The sequence below is a fragment of the Hemitrygon akajei genome, chromosome 5, assembly GCF_048418815.1.
Source record: "Hemitrygon akajei chromosome 5, sHemAka1.3, whole genome shotgun sequence".
Lineage (NCBI taxonomy): Eukaryota > Metazoa > Chordata > Chondrichthyes > Myliobatiformes > Dasyatidae > Hemitrygon > Hemitrygon akajei.
This window is the reverse complement of record NC_133128.1, coordinates 68,887,875-68,900,120: the sequence shown is the minus strand read 5'-3', so window position 1 is coordinate 68,900,120 and position 12,246 is coordinate 68,887,875. Positions and strand designations below refer to the sequence as shown.

Sequence of the window (12,246 nt, the reverse complement as noted above, 5' to 3'; positions counted from 1 at the left end):
ATCTACTGCTCTTCCTTCATCAATGTGTTTAGTCACATCCTCAAAAAATTCATCAGGCTGGTAAAGCATGCTGATTACTCAATCATATTATACCTCTCCAAATGTTCATAAACCCTGCCTCGGTGAGGATCTTCTCCATCAACTTACCAACCACCAAAGTAAGACTCACTGGTCTATAATTTCCTGGGCTATCTCTACTCCCCTTTCTTGAATAAAGGAACAACATCCATAACCCTCCAATCCTCTGGAACCTCTCCCATCCCCATTGATGATGCAAAGATCATCGCCAGAGGCTCAGCAGTCTCCTTCCTTGCCTCCCACAGTAGCCTGGGGTACATCTCATCCGGGCCCAGCGACTTATCCAACTTGATGCTTTCCAAAAGCTCCAGCACGTCCTCTTTCTTAATATCTACATTTCTTAATATCTTTCTTAATAGCTCAAGCTTTTCAGTCTGCTGCAATTCATCACTACAATCACCAAGATCCTTTTCCATAGTGAGTACTGAAGTATTCATTAAGTACCTCTGCTATTTCCTCCGGTTCCATACACACTTTCCCACTGTCACACTTGATAGATCCTATTCTTTTACGTCTTATCCTATTGCTCTTCACATACTTGTAGAATGCCTTGGGGTTTTCCTTAATCCTGCCTGCCAAGGACTTCTCATGGCCCTCTCTGGCTCTCCTAATTTCCTTCTTAAGCTCCTTCCTATTTACATTATAATCTTCTAAATCTCTAAGATTACCTAGCTCTCTGAACCTTCCGAAGGCTTTTCTTTTCTTCTTGACTAGATTTGTTACAGCCTTTGTACACCACGGTTCCTGTACCCTACCATAACTTCCCTGTCTCATTGGAACGTACCTATACAGAACTCCACACAAATATCCCCTGAACATTTGCCACATATCTTTCGTACTTTTCCCTGAGAACATCTGTTTCCAATTTAAGCCTCCAATTTCCTGCCCGATAGCCTCATAATTCCCCTTATTCCAATTAAATGCTTTTCTAACTTGTCTGTTCCTATCTCTCTCCAATGCTATTGTAAAGGAGATAAAATTATGATCACTATCTCCAAAATGTTGGCGCATAGCCAAGTGGTTAAGGCTTAGGGATGGTGATCTTAAGGTCATTAGTTCGAGCCTCAGCCGAAGCAGCGTGTGTGTTCTTGAGCAAGGCACTTAACCACACACTGCTCCTGCATGTTTATAGCCCAATGGCGGTGGTTGGTGCAGTGTGGACAAGACAAAATGCTCTCCCACTGAGAGATCTGACACCTGACCAGGTTCATTTCCCAATACCAAATCAAGTACAGCCTCTCCTCTTGTAGGCATATCTACATATTGTGTCAAGAAACCTTCCTGAACACGCCTAACAAACTCCACCCCATCTAAACCCTTTGCTCTAGGGAGATGCCAATTGATATTTGGGAAATTAAAATCTCCCATCACGACAACTGTTAATATTGCACCTTTCCAGGATCTGTTTCCCTATCTGCTCAATATCCCTGTTACTATTGGGGGGGCCTATTAAAAACACCCAGTAAAGTTATTAACCCCTTCCTGGTCCTAACCTCCGCCCACAGAGACTCCATGGACAATCCCTCCATGGCGTCCACCTTTTCTGCAGCTGTGGCACTATCTCTGATCAACAGTGCCTCTTTTGCCTCCCTTCCTGAAATACCTAAAACCCAGCACTTGAAGTAACCACTCCTGTCCCTGAGCCATCCAAGTCTCTGTAATGGCCACCACATCATATTTCCAAGTACTCCACACTCTAAGCCCACTCACTTTGTTCACAACTCTCCTTGCGTTAAAATAGACACATCTCAAGCCTTTGGTCTGAGCGCGTCCCTTCTCTATCACTTGCCTATCCTCCCTCTCGCACTGTCTACAAGCTTTCTCTATTTGTGAGCTAACCTCCTCTTCCCCAGTCTCTTCAGTTCAGTTCCCAACCCCCCAACAATTCTAGGTTAAACTCTCCCCAGTAGCCTTTGCAAACCTCCCTGCCAGAATATTGGTCCCCCTCGGATTCAAGTGCAAACCGTCCTTTTTGTACAGGTCACACCTGCCCCAAAAGAGGCCCCAATAATCCAGAAATCTGAATCCCTGCCCCCTGCTCCAATCCCTCAGCCACGCATTTATCCTCCGCCTCATTCAATTCCTATTCTCACTGTCGCGTGGCACAGGCAGTAATCCCGAGATTACAACCTTTGCGGTCCTGCTTCCCAACTCCTTGATGTCTTTTTTCAGGATCTCTTCCCTTTTCCTACCTATGTCATTGGTACCAATATGTACCATGACCTCTGGCTGTTCTCCCTCCCACCGCAGGATATCTTGGACACAATCTGAAACATCCTAGACCCTGGCACCTGGGAGCCAAATTACCATCTGAGTTTCTTTCCTGCATCCACAGAATCGCCTGTCTGACCCCCTAACTAGAGTCCCCTATCACTACTGCCATCCTCTTCCCTTCCCTATCCTTCTGAGCCAAAGTGCCAGAGGCACAGCCACTGCCACTTCTCCCAGGTAGGCTGTTCCCCCCCCCCCCCCCAACAGTACTGAAACAGGAGTACTTATAGTCATGGGGTGCAGCCACAGGGGTACTCTCTGGTACCTGATTCTTCCCCTTCCCCCTCCTGACTGTGACCCATTTGTCTGTCTCCCTTGGCCCCGGTGTGACCACCTGCCTATAACTCCTTTCTGTCACCTCCTCGCTCTCCCTGACCAGGCAAAGGTCATCGAGCTGCACCTCCAGTTCCCTAACTCGGTCCCTTAGGAGCTGTACCTCGACACACAGGGTGCAGATATGGCCGTCCGGTAGGCTGAAAGACATCTGACACCGAGCACAGAAACTGGCCACCTTTCTGCAATTATCACCTCATCCCATTACCACCTAAATCCGTTGAGCCAAAGCCCTATCACTCAGCTGTCCGCTGGATAGCACGGTCTTCTTTTTAAACCTTTTGCTCTCTACTGGCTGACATCATGCGCTTGCGCAGTCTCGCCTCTCTTTTACCCCCAGTAGTAAAAAAACTCCCTTCGCTCCGAAAGATCAGCCATTCACTCGCAGCATTCTTATTCCGAATCAAAAACCGTTGAAGATTCCTTGCCTATTTAAACCTTTCGCTGTCTACTGGCTGACGTCACATGCCTGTGCAGTCTCGCCTTTTTTACCTCAGGAACTAAAAAACTCCCATTGCTCCAAATGTGTGCCATCACAAAAATGTTTGAACTACTTCAATATCAATTTCCTACAATTCCTACCTTTTAAAAAGAACGACAGCTACAGGCAAAATTGAATATTCAAGCTGCATATTGTTCTGACTCAAATATATTGCTTACGTAATTCATCATTTGATTCTCTGCTTCTAATAGCATTGTAAGAAACTTCACCGGAGGGATGACAGTGATTCAACGCAACACCTATTTTCAAGGGCAATAATTTTTAGTCTGGTCAGTGATACTAAATCCTCTCAAGAAGGTAGACTCCCAAATTTAAATATAATGTTGTTTTAAACTTAACACAGGTAGACGTGACTATTTCTGGATTAGTAGATGTATTTTAAGAGCAATGATTCCTAATGGATAAAATAATAGATTATCCCCTAGCCCCATCCTGTTTCCTGATGGTTACTGATAGCGACAAGAGTTTAGTGCATTTATAGTGAATGCATAACTGTGTAGTGGGAGCAGGAAGCCTTAAAGGAAATGAAATAAAACGTGCTTCTTAGTCAAGGAAAGGTAATCAAACGACTTGTTACTTTACTTTATCAAATGGCTTATCTGAGAGTTGGTAAACACTTTAAAGCTTTGATAGTTTGACATTCTTTTCACATTAGGCTAGAGTTTGAAAAGGGCATGGAATAAATTCCACCAGTATTTTTCAAAAAAGATGACATGTTTACTTCTTTTCAAGGATAGGGATACAATTAAAATAGCAAATTGCAATTCATAGGAGTAAAAATAATAAAGAAATCATTTGAAGAATCCAGTTCTGATCATTCAATATTAGTCTTACCTGTTAGAATCTGATTCATAATTAATATTTTTGTTCAATAAAGTGTTTATAAAACATCACAGGTCTTTGGTCAGAAAGAAGTTGAGGGTGGCAGGTTCCTTTTTCTGAAAGATAGTATCACTTTCAAAACTTGGAACAAAGCAATTTAAACATTCAACCTTGATTTCTAAATAGGCATAAAAAAAGCTGAATAATTCTTCAGATTGGAAATCCAATTTTGTATCAGATCTTTTAAAATGTTTCATTACGGCAAATTTAAAAGTAGTATTTTAGAATTAGATTTAATTATATTTCTTACTGAAGCAATTAAATTTCCAGAGATAATGTGAAAAATTCTGCAGGTATACTACTTAAACTAGTCATGATTCTGGGGTTGAGTGAAAACTTGTAACAGAGTTCAGCTGAGCTGCTGAAGTCAATTTGAAGACACAAGACCATAAGAAATAGGAGCAGAATTAGGCCTTTCAGCCCATTTACTCTGCTTCACCATTCCATCATGGCAGATCCTGGATCCCTCTCAACTCCACACATTTGCCTTCTCACCATATCATTTGGTGCCCCAGCCGATCAGGAAATGATCAACTTCTGCCTTAAATATACCCACTGACTTGGCCTCTACTGCAGTCTGTGGCAGAGCATTCCACAAATTCACCACTCTCTGGATAAAAAAAATTCCTCCTTATTTCATTCTAAAATTGCCCCTCAATTTTGAGGCTGTGCCCGCCTGTTCTGGATACCCCCACCATAGGAAACATCCTCTCCACATCCAACTATAAGACATAGGAGCAGAATTAGAACATTTGGCCCATAGAGTCCACTCCGCCATTCAATCATGGCTGATCTTTTTTTGCCCTCCTCAGCCCTACTCCCCAGCTTTCTCCCCATAACCTTTAATGCCATGTCAAATTGAGCACATTGTCTAGCCCTTTCAGTGTTCGGCAGGTTTCATTGAGATCCCTCTGCATTCTTCTAAATTCCAATGAGTACAGGCCCAAAGCTGCCAAATGCTCCTCATAAGTTAACTTCTTCATTCCTGGACTCTCTCCAATGACAACACATCCTTTCTGAGATGTGGGGCCCAAAACAGTTGACAATACTCCAAGTCTGGCCTGACTGGTGTCTTATAAAGCCTCAGCATTACTGCATCTCCTTGCTTATATATTCCATTCCTCCTGAAATAAATGCCAACATTCCATTTGCCTTCTTTACCACAGACTCAACCTGTAAAGTAACCTTCTGGGAGTCTTGCACGAGGACTCCCAAGTCCCTCTGATGGTTGAACCTTCTGCCATTTAGAAAATAGTCTGCACTATTGTTTATTTTACCAAAATGCATTATTATACATTTCCCAACACTGTATTCCATAGGCCATTTGTTTGCCCATTCTTCCACTTTGTCTTAAGTCCTGTGGCAATTGCTTTGCTTCCTCAACACTACCTACCCCTCCATCTATCTTCATATCATCCACAAACTTTGCTACAAAGCCATCAATTCCATTATCCAAAATCATTGACAATGTGAAAGATAGTGGTCCCAATACTGACTTGAGAAATACTGGTAAATAGATTTGGGAAGTCTTAGCTCCCTCTAAGCCTTTAAAATGCATTGTCAATGAGAAAAAAGGCGTCACTTTAAACATGTATAAACGGTGAGCATTCCTTTGATTAAATTAAAATGTTTCAATTTATACAGGCATGTGGGTGACCTAGGAAACATTGAAGCTGATGGAAATGGCATAGCCCGCTTTGAACTGGAAGACCGGCTGCTTCGCCTGGCAGGAAAGCATTCAATTATTGGACGTACTATGGTGGTAAGTGTTAAAATTGTACTGCAAGCAAAATAGCAAATAGTGTTAATAGTGGAGAAAATGATTGAATTAATTCAACCAAAATGGATCAAAAAGTTTGAACTTCCCAAATTAGAATCATGTTTCAATTCCTTTCTTCACTTGAATTAATGAAAGACCACAAAATAGCTGTTTGTAGCGATGTGCTACACACAGCGCTGAAATAACGACACACAGTCGGTAAGTCGTTTCGAGACTAGTTTATTCAAACTCGTGGCGCTGGCATTTAATCCCTAGCGCCTGCCCTCTCCGGGCAGAAATGATGTCAGAGGTGCATTACCAAAGTCTCCCCCCGCACGCTGGCTATTTGTGAGCCAGTTAGCCTGCGCAGAAAGTGGGTCGCCACATAACCCCCCCCCACCCAGAACCGGCGATACACCCCCCAATGTCCACAGTCTGGATCAGCCTTTGTTTGGGAGGTCTGCCTCTGCACCGCAGTGTCTGAACCTTGACCGGCTGCGCCAAGTCCACATGGGCTGGTTTGAGTCGGTCCACCGTGAAAACCTCCTCTCTCCCCCAGTGTCCAGAATGTACGTGGACCCGTTGTTGTTGATCACCTTGAACGGCCCCTCGTACGGCTGCTGTAGCGGTGCCCGGTGTCTGCCCCTTCGTACAAACACAAACTTACAGTCCTGCAGGTCTTTGGGTACATGGGTCAGGGTCCGTCCGTGCTGTGAAGTCGGTACAGGGGCCAGGTTGTCGAGCCTTTTGCGTAGTCTGTCCAGGACTGCTGCGGGTTCTTCCTCTTGCCCCCTTGGGGCTGGTATGAACTCTCCAGGAACAGCCAGGGGTGCGCCACACCAACTCGGCCGACGAGGCGTGCAGATCCTCTTTGGGCACTGTGCGAATTCCAAGCAGGACCCAGGCAAGCTTGTCCACCCAGTTAGGTCCTCTCAGGCGGGCCATGAGAGCCGACTTCAAGTGACGGTGGAAGCGTTCCACTAGTCCGTGGTAGGCATGATGGTGGTAGGCATGATGCACCGTCAATAACTCTCTGAGACGTGAGGCGAGATATTGGCTTTTATTGACTGGAAGGAAGAACAAGCAGCAATTAACCACCATGCTACATCCTGGAGATTGAGGGGCAGGGCTCAGGCCCCAATTGCCTTTATACCGGGGTCTGTGGGAGGAGCCACAGGAGCAGTCAGCGGGGGGGGGGGGGGGGGGGGCGTGTCCAGACAGGTATATGTAGTTCACCACAAGGCAGTAGTGTGGTGTAGCTGCGTTCCCAACAGGCTGGCCACAGCCGACCACAGGCTGGAGGTGAACTGGGCGCCTCTGTCGGAGGTAATGTGGGCCGGTACCCCAAAGCGTGCTACCCAGGTTGCAATCAATGCTCGGGCGCAGGAATCGGCAGATGTGTCGGTGAGCGGGACCGCCTCTGGCCACCTCGTGAACCGGTCTGTCATAGTTAGGAGGTACTGCGCTCCTCAGGACACTGGCAGGGGGCCCACGATATCCACATGAATGTGGTCGAACCTCCGGTGGGTGGGTTCGAACTGCTGCGGCGGGGCTTTAGTGTGCCGCTGCACCTTGGCTGTTTGGCACTGCGCGCACGTTCTGGCCCATTCACTGACCTGCTTGCGAAGTCTGTGCCGCGCGAACTTGCTGGAGACTAGCCGGACGGTTGTCCTGATAGATGGGTGCGCCAAACCGTGTATGGAGTCGAAAACTCGCCGTCTCCAGGCTGCCAGGACACTGGGCATCTCGTCGTCTGCCTGCTGTGCCTCCGCCAGTGCTGCATAGTCCACCCCCAGGGACGGGGCCTGGACAGCTGGTCTGGAGAGTGCATTTGCCACAACGTTGTCCTTTCCCGAGACATGCTAGATGTCCATCGTGTACTCGGAGATGTAGGACAGATGTCACTGCTGGCGAGCCGACCAGGGATCGGACACCTTCGTGAACGTGAAGGTCAACGGTTTGTGGTCCGTGAACACGGTGAACAGCCTGCCTTCTAAGAAGTACCTGAAATGCCGGATTGCCAGATACAGTGCCAACAGCTCCCGGTCGAAAGCACTGTACTTGAGTTCGGGTGGTCGTAGGTGCTTGCTGAAGAACACCAAGGGTTGCCAGCACCCCTCGATGAGCTGCTCCAGCACACCACTGACTGCTGTGTCAGATGCGTCCACCGTGAGTGCGGTTGGAATGTCCGCTCTGGGGTGCACCAGCATCGTGGCATCTGCCAAGGCTTCCTTGGCTTTAACGAAAGCGGCCGCGGCCTCCTCGTCCCAAGTAATGTCCTTGCCTTTACCCGACATCAGGGTGTACAAAGGGCACATGATATGGGCTGCTGAAGGGAGGAAACGGTGGTAGAAGTTCACCATACCAACAAACTCCTGTAGGCCTTTGACCGTGTTGGGCCAGGCAAAGTGGCGGATCGCGTCTACCTTGGCGGGCAGAGGTGTTGCCCTGTCTTTGGTAATCCTGTGGCCCAGGAAGTCGATGGTATCGAGACCGAACTGGCATTTGGCCGGGTTGATCGGGGTCACCAATGTAGCGATGTGCTACACACAGCGCTGAAATAACGACACGCAGTCGTTAAGTCATTTCGAGACTAGTTTATTCAAACTTCGCGACGCTGGCATTTAATCCCTAGTGCCCGCCCTCTCCGGGTGGAAATGACATCAGAGGTGCATTACCAAAGTCTCGCCCCGCACGCTGGCTATTTGTGAGCCGGTTCGCCTGTGCAGAAAGTGGGTCGCCACATGTTCACAGAATACAAGGCCACTGAAACACAGTGAATTATGTAAACAAATTGGAAAAAGCAGGTAAAAGCAATAAAAGTGGTACATTTTCAGAATACCTTTTGATAAAGTTCGACTTTGAAGACTTAAATTCTTGCTACTTATGAACCAAGTAGCAGATTCAATTGAAAAAATATGACGGAAGGAGTAAAAGTCAGAGCTTGATCCAATTTACAGACAATGGGAAATAGCAAGCAAATAGTTTCAATTTCAGTATAAAATGTCAAAAGGTGTTGATTTCCAACAGGAAGGTAAGCTGACGAAAGGAAAATTAAGTTAATCATTTTGGCATAAACTTTAATTCTTAAAAACTTAGCAAACTAAATGGAGCAGAAACCAAACAAATCTGGCATGGATTTCTAAGATACTAAAAATATTTAGATGGGTTGAGACCATCAAAGAGCAAGAAAATAGTAGTAGGCTTTACTTATAAAGGATTACAATTTTTAAGTTAATTTGAGTTAATTAAATATTTTAACAATTACAGGAATGCAGCTATGAGAATGACTTTTTCGGGGACTTATAAGAAAATGTGATTTCTTTATGAATTTTTTGTAATTTTACTTGAAAACAAAAACAATTGCCATTTCTGGCCTAGTGCAGAATGGGGACGTGTAAAAGTAGACAACTTAAAAAGTGGATGTCAAATTTTTCTGCAGAGTGCTGAGAATATGGAGAGGTTGAAACAGGTAATCCCAATTAGTGCAATTATAAAACTTGAGTAGAGGTCACTTGGGTTAGATTGTCTGTTTCAAAGTCGCACAAATCTTGATGTAAGCACAAATGTATTGTTCATATCTTGATTTACTGAAGAACCCCATCTCCAGAGTTAAAGAATGTGATAAACAGCAGATATGCAAAATTCATGTTAGAGAATGGCAGTGTGTACAGAAAGCACATGTTCTACTCTTTTGTTTAAGATATAGCGCAGTAGCAGGTCCTTCTGGCCCAAAGAGCCTATACTGCCCAATTACACCCATGTGACTAATTAACCTACTAACCCATATGTGAGGGGAAGCTGGAGCTCTCAGAGCAAATCCACATGGTCATGGGGAGAATGTACAAACTCCTTACTGACAGCAGTGCAATTGAGCCCAAGTTGCTGGCACTGTAATAGTGTTAATGCTAACTGCTGCACTACCATCCCATCTTCCAGCATTTTCTGTGGTTGCTCAGTTCCTCCATCACCTTCTGTGGGTTTCTCAGGAATTCCAACAGCTACCGAATCTGTTGTGTTATGGATGTAATGAAATTAATTAGGGAACACAATTTGTATAATGTGGGCCAAAATGGTTACAGCGTAATTTCAGTTGGGTTGTTTTGGAAAATGACAAACAAATGTCCTAGGGAGAAAACTACTTAACATGTAAACTCCCAACTATTAATCAAGCACCATTTTTTTCTTAAGAACCCATGCTGCTAGGTTCAGTGGAAAATGATAAGCAATCACTTTTGATAATTGTGCAACCATTTGATAACCAGCACCCTTTAGATTAACAAAGTAAATTTACAGCTGTTAAAAGCTCCTTTATTTTTGAAAATCTTGCAGAAAACTAACTTCGTTGTTAGTCTGAAACGCCAGCTCTTGACCCTTTTTGCCATTTGCACAATATTTTTATTACATGACAATGATGCATGATTTCTTAGGAATGCAGCCATCACATTACAGAACTCCCTGTACCATTTAAAGACAGGAAACACTGAAAAGAGAATTGCAAAGATAATCTCAAAACATTTTAAAGTTTACAAATTGTGATTTATTATTTATTGATTTATTTTTAGATGTGACACGGGGCATCTTAAAACAAGTTAATTAAAATTGCAGTACAACAGCAGTTTTTGAATTTTGTGTTTTAACTTGAATGTGAACTATTTGAAGAGCTCTTTAACATCTTAAAAACAAAATGTAAGAAATTCAGTCTTGTAGTGGTAACTTATAGCGGCATACTACTGAAGAATGATTACCAGGATACTGGTGAGAGTATGTGTGTAAAATTGAGGTATCCCAAATAACATGGCTCCGTGTCCTTTAGCTGTTTAGATTAATGTTGTGGGTTGACAAGAACTTGCTTACTGAGGTGCCTCTCTCAATTTTCCTCGTCAAGGTGAAGTAGGATTATGTATTTTATTAACATTGAGGTTATGATGGGGCAGATCTGCTCATTTGGGTTACTATGGGAACATTGTGCAAAATATGTAAGCATTTGGTATTTTACTGCTTATGGATAAAGAACTTCAGGAAGTACCATACTTACACAATTGTAGCAACAGCCAGTACAAATTACAGGAGAATTAACACACTGGAAGTTGATTTCTTTTAAATAACACTGACTGAGCAGATCCAAGATTGTGCCTGTTCTTTGAGTTAGTTTGTGAAAAGTTACCAAGAGCACTGAGCCAATTCAGTATTTTCCTGATCAAATCATTCCTATTCAACTATTCCAGAAATACATTTTAATTTATAATTTTTGTTGTAATCCTATATGCTGTATCTGTGCAAAGTCTTTCCTGATTTGAATAAAATCTTGACTACTTATGGAATAAACTGATAGATTTTTCCCTTGCTTAAGGTTCACGAGAATGAAGATGACCTGGGCAAAGGTGGTAATTCAGAGAGTCTTGAAACAGGAAACGAAGGAGCAGGTTTAGCTTGGGGTATAATCGGAATAGATGAAGACCCCAAATAAATATGTAGCAGAAATTCTAATTTGAGACACTATGGCTGTTATTACTTTTCTTAACTGCAGTCCTTATTACTGCACAGCATTTGATTCAAAATTACATACAGATGCTGTAAATACAGATTGTGTATAGTAATATGCAAATAACTGTGCACTGCTAGAAACTGCATCCAGGCCTATTTTAAAGGCAGTGTTTTTCAAAGGAAAATTGAGATAAATTTTAGTTCTTTCCTTTAAGTATGAATATTGACTTCAAATGAATTAATTGTACGTCACTAGGCCCAGCAAACAGAATTCACATGACAGTGCTAGACTAGGGTAACCTAGTTTAATAACAGTATTATAGGTAATTAATTTTGGTACAGCATCGGAATAACTGACCTTTAAGTCAGTAACATTTATTTCATTGCTTGTTCAAATTAATCAATTACTTCTAATTTTAAAAGGGGCAAATGTAGGGATACTCCATATGCTACTTAGGAAGATAGAATAGTTTATTTTAATTTCTTAAACTAAAATATTTACCTAACATTTAAGTTTTTGAAATTGTCAAACTTTTTTATGCATCTGTTGGCAAGTCTGTCATTTCTCTGAAGTGGTCAAAATAAAGGTCTTCACTGCATTCACCTGTATGGTTGCAACTTTGTTCGATAAATGACATTCACCAAAAAAAATTTGGGGCGAAGTCAGAAGAATAATTGATCCACATTTCGTTGAGTTCTGGATCATCATACCAAAGACTATGATAAAAGTACAGTTGGATTTTCCATGCTTCAGAAATGCTGCAGTTTTAAAACTTCAAGATCGCAAACTTCTGCCAGTAATGAAGGACTGGAGGAATAGTCTTATCCCTCTGACATTTTCCCTTCTCTTGCACTTTAAATCAAAAGCCAATTCATTACAAGACACAAATGTTGTATGACACATACTCATTGGTGTAGATTTGAATACTGATGA

The 12,246-nt window shown here is 43.3% G+C and overlaps 1 protein-coding gene across 1 annotated transcript in view; it reads left to right on the top strand.

The window, feature by feature from the left end:
* The window catches only part of LOC140727839 (superoxide dismutase [Cu-Zn]-like), a 50,967-nt gene extending 39,073 nt beyond the window's left edge, over nucleotides 1-11,894 (top strand). Inside the window, exons 4-5 of the mRNA XM_073045673.1 lie at nucleotides 5,711-5,828; nucleotides 11,179-11,894. Of these exons, the coding sequence (XP_072901774.1) occupies nucleotides 5,711-5,828; nucleotides 11,179-11,295 (235 nt within the window). The 3' untranslated portion in view covers nucleotides 11,296-11,894. The remainder of the gene's footprint in view (nucleotides 1-5,710; nucleotides 5,829-11,178) is intronic.
* Nucleotides 11,895-12,246: the final 352 nt, after the last annotated feature.